At 44.6% G+C, this 14,297-nt stretch overlaps 1 protein-coding gene across 1 annotated transcript; it reads left to right on the top strand.

The window, feature by feature from the left end:
• The first annotated feature begins 419 nt into the window (after positions 1-419).
• LOC138262374 (olfactory receptor 1f45-like) lies at positions 420-1,352 on the top strand. The gene has a single exon (XM_069212272.1). It carries the CDS (start codon positions 420-422, stop codon positions 1,350-1,352), a length of 933 nt encoding a protein of 310 aa, XP_069068373.1.
• The last annotated feature ends 12,945 nt before the right edge of the window (positions 1,353-14,297 follow it).

Genomic DNA, 14,297 nt, shown 5'->3' with positions numbered 1-14,297 from the left:
GCCATCCCTTTTGTTGCAGGATACTCATATTCCAAATTAGATAGCATCAACTGATGGGTCATAATTTTTGCAGGTATGCATGTTATGATAGCCTTCCAGGTGAAAACAAGGTATGTCTCTTCCTACGGTAATATTTAATTTTGTATGTATGTTGTCGACTACAAAACTGATCTAAATAGATGAATGCAGATGCACCACTTTGTGGGAGATATGGAAATGTAAGGCAACCTGTGTAACTTGTGTATTTTGTGAAATGTTAATGAGTCACAAAACGTCAGCACTAGATTTAAAATAAGAAGCTCTCAATTAACATAGATATGGACAAGATTTGTAACTATTTTCTTCCTCCATAATACAGGATTGCAAGAGGTGACGATAGCACACTCTAATTTTCCATACAGGTAACTCACAAAAGAAAAATGGCTGCCTGCAATGCAACCAAGGTGTCTGAATTTCATCTCCTGGGGCTCTCCGACAAGAAAAACAATCAATTCTTCCTCTTTGTCTTGTTCCTGTTGATGTACATTTTCACACTGTCAGGGAATGGACTCATCATTGTGGCCACATGGATCGCTCCACAACTTCATACCCCCATGTATTTCTTTCTAAGTAACCTGTCCTTTGTGGACATGGGCTTTACCTCAGTCACCGTACCCAAAATGCTTGACAACATCCTCTCTGTGAGAAAGACAATATCTGTCGCTGGATGTATCGCCCAGCTGTCCTTCTTCATTTCCTTTGCCAGTGCTGAGTGTTTTCTTCTTACAGTCATGGCCTTCGATCGGTACGTGGCCATCTGCAACCCTCTGCGCTACACCACAGTGATGCACAGGAGAGCCTGTCTACTCTTGGTGGGTGTGTCCTGGTTGTTCGCCACCATGCACTCTGTCCTGCACAGTGTCTTGACCTCCAGGTTGTTCTTCTGCGGCTCCAATCAGATCCACCACTTCTTCTGTGACATGACCCCACTACTGAAGCTCTCCACCTCAGACACCTCCACCAATGAGCTGGTGATCTTTGTGGAGGGGCCCTTTTCAGTCATGGTCCCTTTCGTGATTGTCCTTGTCTCCTACTGCTGCATCATCTCGGCTATACAAAAGATTCACTCGGATAAAGGAAGGGTGAAAATCTTCTCTACCTGCTCATCACATCTTACAGTAGTGATCCTCTTTTACGGGACAGCAATTTTCACTTACTTTCGACCTTCCTCCGCATACTCTTTAGACCATGATCGAGTTGTGACTTTGATGTATACAGTCATAGCTCCTCTGCTAAACCCTTTAATTTACAGCCTGAGAAATAGTGAGATGAAAGCGGCATTCAGGAAAGTCTTATGTTTACGACATTTCTAAATATTGTTGTTAATAAAGCAAATGATCCAATTATGACATTAGGACCCGCATTATATATAGGCCCTCATTACGAGTTTGGCGAAACCCGTACCACCACCTGACCGCCAGTGTGGCCAGAATACCACCAGCTTTATTACGAGTACACCACAATGTTTCTCCCTGCCAACCCTGCGGTGAACAGGGCCTTAACAATGATGCTGGCTTGTAATCTTGCCGGCGGCAATGTGGCGGTGCAGCGGGTGCAGCAGCACCCGTCACACTTTCCACTGCCCGTAATTCAGGCAGTGGATAGAGCAACAGGGCTTTCCATGGGGACCCCTGCACTGCTCATGCCAAGTGCTTGGGCAATCCCCCATGGGGGCCCGGCACCACATTTCTGCCAGCCTTTGCAAAGGAAAGGGGACTCGTAGTTCCCAGGGCAGCGCTGCCCTGATGGATTGAGACCTCCGAGAGGCCGGACCGCTGCTCTGGTGGAAGTCCGACCTCCACCGAGACCGCCAGGGTCGTAATGAGGCCCATAGGATGCACTGCCCCTGTTTGCCCTGCAGCACATCTTTAAGTGTGTTCCGGGTCACTGTACTCTATTACAGTAAATGAGCAACTACCCCAGCACAGCCAGTAAAAGCTATGCTATCCTCTGAAGCAGTGCATTAGTGAAAAGCAGACAGGCTGCCAAAGCTGCTAGTCTGCCTTTCAACGTGTAGGCTGCAACGTGGCCTGCATGTGAAAGGGCCAGAAATCCCTCTGCAAATTGGAGCAGAGAGTGGCTGCATCTGCCTGCACTGGGATGTCTGTGGGGGTCCCTTTCTCCCCCTTCATAGGGTACTTTTGTAGGGTGTCCCGTCAACATCCTTGCCTCTGCCCTTGTATCTGTGATATGGCGTGGGTGCAGAGGCAAACTGTTTCCTCTTTTGCATGGGGCCCTGACCTCATGCAAATGAGGGAACACCTCCTTGAGATCATACCTGTGCTAGTTATACGCCGGCATGATCTGTTATACGGAAGGGGCCGTGCAAGTGTGTACTTTCCCTTCTATTATACCAAATTGCCTTGTGGACATAGAATGAGGGTTCACACGCCCATTGAGGTCCCAGTGCACATAGGCTAAGATTTACTAATTTTTCATGCAATGCTGCTGAGCTACCAATTTGCTTCGCTGCTTTGTGCAAGGTGAAAACAGTGCAAACCACAAGCAACAGCAGTTAGTGGGGATTAACAGGGAGGGGACTACCCACTTATCATGAGACCCACAAGAGAGATCTTGTCAGCCCAACTATTCCATTAATGATCATAAAACATTTCTTAACCAATGCACCAATATATATTAAAAAATAAGGCCTCAACTTTAAACACAAAGTTCACACACAAAAGAGACACGTTGTGTATTTTCCTCTATGAAAGGCTGACAACTGTTGTCAGTTTAAAAGCCGTCTTTTAAATTGTTTACAGCTATCAGTCTCACAAGGAGGAAAATATACAATGGGCATCCTTTGTGTGTGCACCTTTTGTCCACAGCTGATGCCTTGTTTTTATTTAGGACATTATTGTGTTTGATTTATTCTGAAGTGCTGGGGTCTAAAGTGATTTTTTACAAATGTTCTTTGTGTTCTAAGCAACATCCTATTGTTTGATTCAAAAATGAATTAATGATTTATCCATGAATAAATTTGTAATAAATATATTGATGCATTGATGAAGAAATGATTTCTAATAATTGTAAATAAAAACGTGCCGGTGCCCAAAGTCTCCTCTGAAACACGTGGCTGCTGCATTTAAATGTGCGAGCACGGACAGGAGTCATACCCCCTTGCCAAATGGCCGTGCCCAGGGGACTTCTGTCCCCTGGGCATGGCCATTGGGCACAATGGCATGATGGGGGTTGCCGAAATTAGGCCCCCTTATGCCACTTTATAAAAAAAAATACTTACCTGAACTTACCTGTACTTACCTGGGATGGGTCCGCTCATCAATGGGCGTCCTCCAGGGGTGGGCGAGGGTGGCAGGGGGTGTCCCTGGGGGCAGGGAAGGGCACCTCTGGACTGCTTCCATGGTCAGAGGACATGGAAGTGAGCCCACAGGTCCCTTAACGCCTGCCTTACCCAGGCATTAAAAAACGGCGCACATCAGGCTGGGCGCCGTTTGTTAAGGCTTGCCTCCTCCTGTGCATCAAAATGACGCAGGAGTATAAATATGGCGCACAGGCCTTAAAGTCATTTTTTGGGCGGGAACGCCAACCTTGCATGTCAGTAACGCAAGGCAGTTTCCTGCATCCAAAAAATTACGCACACGGAGGAATTTCGACGTCCGCGGGGTCGGGTGTCATAGTATAAATATGGTGCACGTTTTGCGCCGAATGTGCATCAAATTTTTTGATGCACATTCGGCGCAAAGAGTATAAATATGCCCCAATATCTTCTACCTATACTTCATAGTCCTGCTCCAGACATAACTGATATTATTCCTTTAAATAGATCTTGGCCGCTTGAAATGTTCTTCATGATCCCTTGCTTTCACTTTGGAAATTACGACATTGATACTTGTGCACAAGGTGAAGAAGATATTCCATGGAGTGCACAACCTACATTATACTAGGACCAGGTAATTAGGTACGGCTCATATGTTTTTTCTAGTTGACAGTGGCCTGCACTTTCTAAGTGGTCATACAAATTCAACCCCAAGGCAAGTCTTTAAGGGTGTGTCCAATCCTATATATAATACTAAACCTAGAAGCTTGGTTAATAGATACAGCCTTATGATTTTAGAGTGATGATGGTCCCCTTGGCATCAAAACAAAGATATATATAGGATATAACAATGTTAAGTTTCAGACCTGACCACAGGACATCTCTCTTTGTATTAAAATGGACAGCAGAGAACTAATCTAGGATTGCACCATTTATAAAGCACTCCATTGGAAGGCACCTTGATTCATGGGACTAGTGACAACACATTGGTATTAAAAGTATTTGACCAAACAGTAGTCACTGCTGCACTCCATATGTCAACGGCCAAACATGATTATTGACTGATATTACTGGTTTGATGATGAAGGTTGGTGAAGGAAGTGCAAATCGAACATTGAATTCGGAAAAAGAGACATTGCTCCGTGAATTGACACTAAAAAGTCTTAATAGAGATTATAAAATTGATATTGACAAAAAAGCCAACAACAGTCCAACATTTGGGACGACTTGAAGTGGACTGGACAGTAGAAATAGGGCAAGAAATTATTGCATGTTGTGACTTGGGGTTAAAATAGACAATGACGTCACTTGTAGGTATTTATCAGGGCCCGTGAATGGGTTGTCTTCTTCAAGAAATTGTACTCTTCAAGTACAAGTGATCTATCAGAAAGGATACACCATAAGTATGATCAGGCACCAGACAGCCACCAAAATTTACCTTCACAATCCCAGAAGTGGAAAGAGCCATAACCTGCAAGAAATCAAACAAGGTACTGATGCGTTTCAATTGAGTTCAACCAAAAGGCTCCTCGATTTACCAGGGTCTTTAATGAAGTATTATCTAGTAATATTGTTCCCAGATTTTGGCACAAGGCTGCAATTATACCCTTGCATAAAAATGTCAATTATTGAACTATCCTACTAACGGACGGTGCCGGAAAAATGTAGGACCGCGCCCTACTGAGTCACATCAATGACAGGCTTGAAGCAGAAGACATTGGGCCTGATTTAGAGTTTTGCGGCTGGAGTTACTCAGTCACAAACGTGACAGATATCCTGTCCAGCATATTGAGATCCCAATTTATCATATAGGAATTGTAATATGCGGATGGGATATCAGTCATGTTTATGATGGAGTAACCCCTCCGCCAAACTCTAAATCAGACCCACTGTTGCCAATTTACAGACTGGCATGAGTAACGGTAATGGCACAGTTGACCAGGGCATGAGACTCTGCATTGTGTTCATTAAATATACTCAAGCCCCATTGTTTACAACTTTTCTAGATTTGAAATCTGCTTTTGATTTAGTGGACAGAGAGAACTATGGTCTGCAGTTCACTCACAAGTCCTTCACAGTATTCTGATAGCAGCTGTAAAGGACCTATATACAGACGCCTATGCAAGAATAAACAAAGGAAAGTAAGGTGAATGTACTAAAGCTTTTCTTGCGATGGCAGTGATTGTTCAACATTGTTTCTTCACACCCCATGGAGTAGGGGCCATCAGAGGTAGGGCATTACACTACCAGCCCTTTTAAAGTGGATGGTGTAAGGTCGGTTTTTCTGTCCCTCATCAACAGGTAAAATCTGGCAGTGAAGGACAGAAAGAAAATGAATAATGACCCCCCACAACAAGGGAGGTGCTCTCACCCTGTGACAATGGTTCTGATGTAGAATTTATATACTTTGCAGTGCCCACCTGTATCTGGGCTGTGTCTAGAGCAGTAGGCATTATAAGATAGTAATGGCTACGGGTAGAATTTAATATTTGAACCTTTTTACCGCCCTGAAGCTATCCCTCTAAGAGAACGGCACACGTTAGCAGTCACAGAAATTTGTAGCAACTTAATGTTTTAATATTTTGGCTGTCTTCTGAATGAAGCACAGTTTTTACTTTTTAACTGAATTGTTTTATTTGTTGTTATTGGTTGTTTTTAAGAAATGTTTGTGGAAAATTGTAAAGCTTTGCCATGACTTTTAGCTTGGAGCAATGAAGTTTGATTTGGATAGGAAATACCCTGTGCCACTTTGCATCACTTTGTGACCGATCTGGTCCTTTGAGAATCACATCTCCTAAGCCTGTTCACTCCTACACCATCCTTGCTTTCTACAGTAGATCCTATCTTGTGTTTGGTTGTTGTTAATCTTTGGCCCACTTTGTGTTGAGTGTCTGTGCCGTCAGAGCCATTAGTGGGGTTCGGAGAGGGGAAAGCCACATATCATATCTAATGTATACATCTAATGTATCATAAAGATTTAACTGGGTTGTCGTTGTAGTACAATTATTTAGCACTTTCCGCCCCCTGTCATGGGCTCAGGCACCACTTCAATAACCATATACAGTATTTTTGGCGTAAATTGTATTGTTTCCCGCAATAATAATACTTTCCAATCTTTGTATTTGACATTTGTACTATATTTGGTTTATAATGCGTAAGCATAAATGACCTGCATAAATGAATCTATAGTGATAATCTCTTGCATATGTATATGTTGGTCATAAAGTAGACTTTTTTGTGAATACCTCACCTGGAGTAATTTGCATGTGTCCTGAAACAGTTTTGTGCTTTACCTCAATTGAAGAAAGTGGTACTTAGATAACTGATGCAATGGTTCTTAACCAATGTTCCAAGGAACCCTGGGGGTCCATGAGGCTTACTCAGGGAGTCAGCAACTGTTTGGCAAAATTAGATAACAGTAAAATAATAAATTTAAATGAATAAAGTATATACAAATAAAAATGCAAAATTGAACATATAAAAACGTTTTCTATATTTGACTGTCAATTAAATGAAATATTTCAATATTTGAGCATTAGTTTGGTGTATACTTGTTTTCGTATGTGTGTTTATTGTTTTGAGGTTCAAATAAGAGAATTTGCTAAGACCAGACCTCTCTGGATTTCAATAATGACTCAATGGGGGTCCTCTGATTCCAGTAATGATTCAGTGGGGGTCAACGGAAGTCAAAAGTTTAAGAATCACTGATCTAACTTATTCATGGGGTACATCATGCATGCAAATAACCTTTCTTGAGCTCAAAAGCTCAATTAACAAAACATGGTCATACTAAATCATTTTTAAATGATGTTTACATGCTAATTTGACTGTTAAAGAGCATATGAAAACATTTGTGAAAGGTGCTAATTACATCAAGAACCTCGAAAAAACAACTGTTTGGATCTGTTTATAAATTTATGTTACATTATATGTTGACTCAATGTTTATTCTTGATTAGAATGACTGACAGTGAAGTTCGCCATTTTTATCTAAATTTTAAGTCTGAATGAGTTCTGATTGGAACCATAAAAGGGGAACACGGCAAGTCTGAATGTTATTTGTCCCTAATTTGGGAATGGTGTACAAGATGTGGACCATGTTTATTCATTTGTTTCAGAAATTCTTTGTTATACCCTATATTCCTAAGGCATAACGTTTTTAATTTAAAGGTGTGTTACTTTTCTCAGCTAATATGGAACATCATAACATTTACTATGGATTCTCTACATTTCATATATTTCACGAAGCAGTGGAATGTGTAAAGTTTATATTTGTAAGTGGTGCATTGAAGTGCTGATAAATAATAAAGACGGGTTGGATTGATTTGAGTAGATGGTGATATGGTATAAGAACAGAGTTTAGCAAATAGAAAGTTTCAGCCAGAGAGAGAGAAGGGAGATAATTCACCCCACACTTCTAAGAGGACAGCATGTAAGAGTGTCTAGAGTGAGGTGCCTGGTTGCAAAGGACTTCCAGTATCCTTGTACAGTTAGAGTGAGTGCTATTTCTATTATGTTGTTTTCTGTGAAATCCTCTGATTTGGTGCATCTTGCGAAGACAGCACAGCTCAGAAATGGAGGACTGTGATGGTGTGTGTACTCGGGTTTGCTGTCAGGGATATAATAAGCAGAGTAGCACATTGCCAGAGACTTAGCTTCAAGGATGGAGGTTGGTGATTGGTTTATGAAGTCCCTCACATGATTGCATTCTTGGCTTGGCTTTTGGTTCTAGGGCCATGAATCAGATGTTCTATGTTGTTTTGGTGTTTTTTTGTTGTCCTGATTTTGCTTAGAGGTTTAAAATTGTTAATTTTTTTAAATCAGGAACTGAAATATATATGCTTACAGGTTTACCAAAAAAGTAGCATATCTGCACCCATACAGGTACTTCATGAATGATGCAAATTTACTACTTTTTAGAATTCACAAACAATTGCAATATCTTGCTTGAAAAGCTTTGCCAGTCTCAGGTATCTAGCATGGTACTGCAATCAAACATCCAAAAGGTGTTGGAATGAATGATTTCAAATAATCTAACCAAATGCAATCCCTCCGGGTAACCTTCCAAAAAATTGTTTTTCACCCACTGTGCCACTCTAGAAAGAGGGCCTGATTTGGGGTTTGACAGACGTAGTAAAGTCAAAGAGTATGGCAGAGAACTTTACTTCCCCAACCAATTTGAAAATGTCCGCCAGCCCACAGACATCTTGATATGTTGGCAGTAACCTCCATCATGTTGGTTCCTGCCAATTGTGTGTAAAGGTTGATGGTTGGATCAGACAAACTTTTCCAAAGGTTTTTATTTTTCAAAACAAACTCCCAAAGCAGGATTTTGTTTTTGGAAAAAACAAAAAGGACCACCACACCATGGGGGCTTTCTTTCATGGCATGAGCTCATTTTTTCAGTCAAAGACTACCAGACAGCACAGCTATTTGGTTTGCTAAAGACATTTTGGGGGTCATTTTGACCGCCGTCCGCCAAGGTACCGCCGCTGAATGACCGCACCGCGGTCAAAAGACCGCGGCGGCCATTCAGACATTTCCTCTGGGCCGGCGGGCGCTCTCCAAAAGAGCGCCCGCCGGCCCAGAGGAAATGCCCCTGCAACGAGGATGCCGGCTCAGAATTGAGCCGGCGTAGTTGCAGGGGTGCGACGGGTGCAGTTGCACCCGTCGCGTATTTCAGTGTCTGCTTAGCAGACACTGAAATACTTTGCGGGGCCCTCTTACGGGGGCCCCTGCAGTGCCCATGCCATGGGCATGGGCACTGCAGGGGCCCCGCGGCACCCCCTACCGCCATCCTGTTCCTGGCGGGAGACCCGCCAGGAACAGGATGGCGGTAGGGAGTGTCAGAATCCCCATGGCTGCGGAGCGCGCTCCGCAGCCATGGAGGATTCACAAGGGCAGTGGTAAACCGGCGGGAGACCGCCAGTTTACCCTTTCTGCCCGCGGCTGAACCGCCACGGTCAGAATGCCCTCGGGAGCACCGCCAGCCTGTTGGCGGTGCTCCCGTGGTCGGTGACCCTGGCGGTCACCGGCCGCCAGGGTCAGAATGACCCCCTTTGTGGACTATCAGAAAGCTGACCTAGGAATGCATTCCCACCCGATGTTTACCATTACCTTTGTGGTTTGTAACTCACATTTTATGGTATACAATTTGCTGACTATATTTGCTTTATGCTGTCCAGCTTCAGTTTGTCCCTGCTGTTGCCCAACCTTGTTAACTGTATTTTTCCATGAACTCACGTCTTTAAACAGGCTTTTTAATTTTGTTATTATCTTGTCACATTTGCTGTGCATTCACAGACAGAGGACAATGACAAGCTATCACTTCCAGAGAGCTTGGTGTTTATTTTAATTTCTCTGAATTCAAAGTGAGAGAATTTATGTGACAAATGACAATCCTGCTGAGTACCCAAGTAAGAGAAGAGGGTGTAGAATATTTTTATCTTGCACACCACAAAAAGAAAGGGCTGTGCTGATGTTTCAGAATACATCAGAACTGGTAAAAATGAAGCACATGTTTTTTGTAATACTGAAGTGTGATGGAAACAAATATTTGAATACGATCAAAACACATCAATACACTAGGTGATAACATTTGCACATATTATCATTTGTGTGCAGTAAAATCTTATTTCAATGCAAACATAATAGTCATTTCAATGGAAAATGTGTCTTTAATGGCAATGTGCCACCACACCATGCATACTCCACACTATGCCACTTCACTTTATGCTCTTCCACTCTATGCCACGTCCCTCCATTCTATGACACTCCACTTTACTCTATAACATGCCGCTCCACACTATGCCCCTCCACTCTAATGCACTCTGCAACACGCCTGGCACTTTTCTCCACTCCAATCTACCCTATTCCACTCCTATCGATCCCACTTCACTCCACCCAACCTAATCAACTTCAGCCTGCTGCACTCCAATCTACCCCACCCCAATTTACCCACCCCACTCCACCCCATCCCAGTCTACCACACATCAGTCCAATATACTCCACTTCAGACTACCTCTCTCCACTTCACTCTACTCCAATCTACTCACAATCCAATCTACCCTACTCCATTACAATCTACCCCACGCCAAACTACTCCACTCTACTCTACCCCAATCTACCCCACTCCCTCAATCTAATTCATTGAGCCCTACCCCACTTCAATCTACCCCACTCTACCCCAATCTACCACACTCCACTCAAATCTACCCCACTCCACTCCAATCTAACCTACTCCACCACAAGCCACTCCAATCTACCCCACCCCACTCCTACCCAAACTACCCTACTCCATCTACCCTCCCCAATCTTCGACACACCAATCTACCCCATTCCAATCTGTCACACTCCACTCAGATCTACCCCACTCCACTCCAATTTAACCCACCTCAATCCACTTCACTCCAATCTACCCCACCCAAACCCATCCCAAACTACCCTACTCCAATCTATCCCACATCAATCTGCTCCACTTCAGTCTACCCCTATCTACTCCACTCCAATCTACTCCACTCTACCACAATCTACCCCACTTCACCCTACTGCACCCCACCCTACTGCAAATTAACCCCATCCCAATCCACTCCAGCCCGCTTCACTCCACTCCAATACCACACCATGCATACTCCACACTATGCCAGTTCACTTTATGCTCTTCCACTCTGCCACACCACTCCATTCTATGATACTCCACTTTACTCTATAACATGCCGCTCCACACTATGCCCCTCCACTCTAATGCACTCTGCAACAAGGCTGGCACTTTTCTCCACTCTAATCTACCCTATTCCACTCCTATTGATCCCACTTCACTCCACCCAATCTAATCTACTTCAGTCTGCTGCACTCCAATCTACCCAACCCCAATTTACCCATCCCACTCCACCCCATCCCAGTCTACCACACATCAGTCCAATATACTCCACTTCAGACTACCTCACTCCACTTCACTCTACCCCAATCCACTCACTACAATCCATTCTACCCTACTCCATTACAATTCTACCCCACGCCAAACTACTCCACTCCACTCTACCCCAAGCTACCCCACCCCCTCAATCTAATTCATAATGCTCTCTGCAACACACCTGGCACTTTTCTCCACTCTAATCTACCCTATTCCACTCCTATTGATCCCACTTCACTCCACCCAATCTAATCTGTTTCAGTCTGCTGCACTCCAATCTACCCGACACCAATTTACCCACCCCACTCCACCCCATCCCAGTCTACCACACATCAGTCCAATATACTCCACTTCAGACTACCTCACTCCACTTCACTCTACCCCAATCCAGTCCACTACAATCCGATCTACCCTACTCCATTACAATCTATCCCATGCAAAACTACTCCACTCTACCCTAATCTACCCCACTCCACTCAATCTAATTCATTGAGCCCTACCCCACGTAAATCTACCCCACTCTACCCCAATCTGCCACACTCCATTCAAATATGCCCCACTCTGCTCCAATGTACTCCACTCTACGCCACTCCATTCAAATGTACTCCAGTCCAATCCAATCCAATCTACCTGACTCCAGTCCACTCCACTCTACCCCACTCCACCCCAATCTACCCAAGGCTAATTTACAGAGTTCCATTCCAGTTCACTCCACTCCATTCCAAACTCCAATGTAATTTATCCAACTATTCTCCACTCCAATCTACCGCATTGCACCACAATCTACCCCCACTCCAATTTACCACAATCAACCCCACCCAACTCCACTGCAATCTAGCACACTCCAATCCCCCAATCTACTCCACTCCACTCCAATCTACCCCCTCCTCTCAACTACTCTCCACTCTACCCAAATCTACCTCAATCCAATTCACTCCAATCTATCCCACTCCAATCAATCACACTCCACTCAAATCTACCCCACTCCACTCCAATCTAAACCACTCCACCACAAGCCACTCCAATCTACCCCACCCCACTCCTACCCAAACTACCCTACTCCATCTACCCTCCCCAATCTTCGACACACCAATCTACCCCATTCCAATCTGTCACACTCCACTCAGATCTACCCCACTCCACTCCAGTCTAACCCACCTCAATCCACTTCACTCCAATCTACCCCACCCACCCTATCCCAAACTACCCTACTCCAATTTATCCCACACCTATCTGCTCCACTTCAGTATACCCCTATCTACTCCACTCCAATCCACTCCACTCTACCCCACCCTACTGCAAATTAACCCCATCCCAATCTACTCCAGCCCACCGCACTCCACTCCAATACCACACTATGCATACTCCACACTATGCCACTTCACTTTATGCTCTTCCACTCTGCCACGCCACTCCATTCTATGACACTCCACTTTACTCTATAACATACCGCTCCGCACTATGCCCCTCACCTCTAATGCTCTCTGCAACACACCTGGCACTTTTCTCCACTCTAATCTACCCTATTCCACTCCTATTGATCCCACTTCACTCCACCCAATCTAATCTATTTCAGTCTGCTGCACTCCAATCTACCCGACACCAATTTACCCACCCCACTCCACCCCATCCCAGTCTACCACACATCAGTCCAATATACTCCACTTCAGACTACCTCACTCCACTTCACTCTACCCCAATCCAGTCCACTACAATCCGATCTACCCTACTCCATTACAATCTACCCCATGCAAAACTACTCCACTCTACCCTAATCTACCCCACTCCACTCAATCTAATTCATTGAGCCCTACCCCACGTAAATCTACCCTACTCCACCCCAATCTGCCACAATCAATTCAAATATGCCCCACTCTGCTCCAATGTACTCCACTCTACCCCACTCCATTCCAAAGTACTCCAGTCCAATCCAATCCAATCTACCTGACTCCAGTCCACTCCACTCTACCCCACTCCACCCCACTCTACCCAAACCCAATTTACAGCATTCCATTCCAGTTCACTGCACTCTATTCCAAACTCCAATTTAATTTATACAACTACTCTCCACTCCAATCTACTGCATTGCACCACAATCTACCCCACTCCAATTGACCACAATCAACCCCACCCAACTCCACTGCAATCAAGCACACTCAAATCCCCCAATCTACCCCACTCCACTCCAATCTACCCCCTCCTCTCAACTACTCTCCACTCTACCCAAATCTACCTCACTCCAATTCACTCCAATCTACCCCACTCCAATCAACCACACTCCACTCAAATCTACCCCACTCCACTCCAATCTAACCTACTCCACAACAAGCCACTCCAATCTATCCCACCCCACTCCTACCCAAACTACCCTACTCCATCTATCCTATCCAATCTTCGACACACCAATCTACCCCATTCCAATCTGTCACACTCCACTCAGATCTACCCCACTCCACTCCAATCTAACCCACTCCACCTCAATCCACTTCACTCCAATCTACCCCACCCACCCCATCCCAAACTACCCTACTCCAATCTATCCCACTCCAATCTGCCCCACTTCAGTCTACCCCTATATACTCGCCTCCAATCTACTCCACTCTACCCCAATCTACCCCAGTTCACCCTACTCCACCCCACCCTACTGCAAATTAACCCCATCCCAATCCACTCCAACCCAACCCACCCCACTCCAATACCACTCCAAAACCTACTTAGATTCACCCAATCTACCCCATTCCACTCCAACCTAATCTACACCGCCACACTCCATTTTAACCCACTCCACTCTTCCCCAATCTAGCTCACTCCATTCCAATCTACTCCACTCCACACTAATCTACCCCACTCCAATCTATTGACTTCAACCCACCTAATCTACCCCACTCCACCCCAATCCACCACACTTGATTCCACTGTACCCAATCTACCCCTCTCCACTGCACTCCAATCTAACACATCACTCAAATCAAACCAACTCCAGTCCAGTCTAACCCACACTACCCCAGGCTTCCCAAATTCAATCTACCCTACATTACTCCTTCACCAGTCTACCCTAATCGAATCTTCC

Source organism: Pleurodeles waltl, chromosome 10 (genome assembly GCF_031143425.1).
Source record: "Pleurodeles waltl isolate 20211129_DDA chromosome 10, aPleWal1.hap1.20221129, whole genome shotgun sequence".
Lineage (NCBI taxonomy): Eukaryota > Metazoa > Chordata > Amphibia > Caudata > Salamandridae > Pleurodeles > Pleurodeles waltl.
Note: the sequence above shows the minus strand (reverse complement) of the source record. Positions and strands in the feature narration are given on the sequence as shown.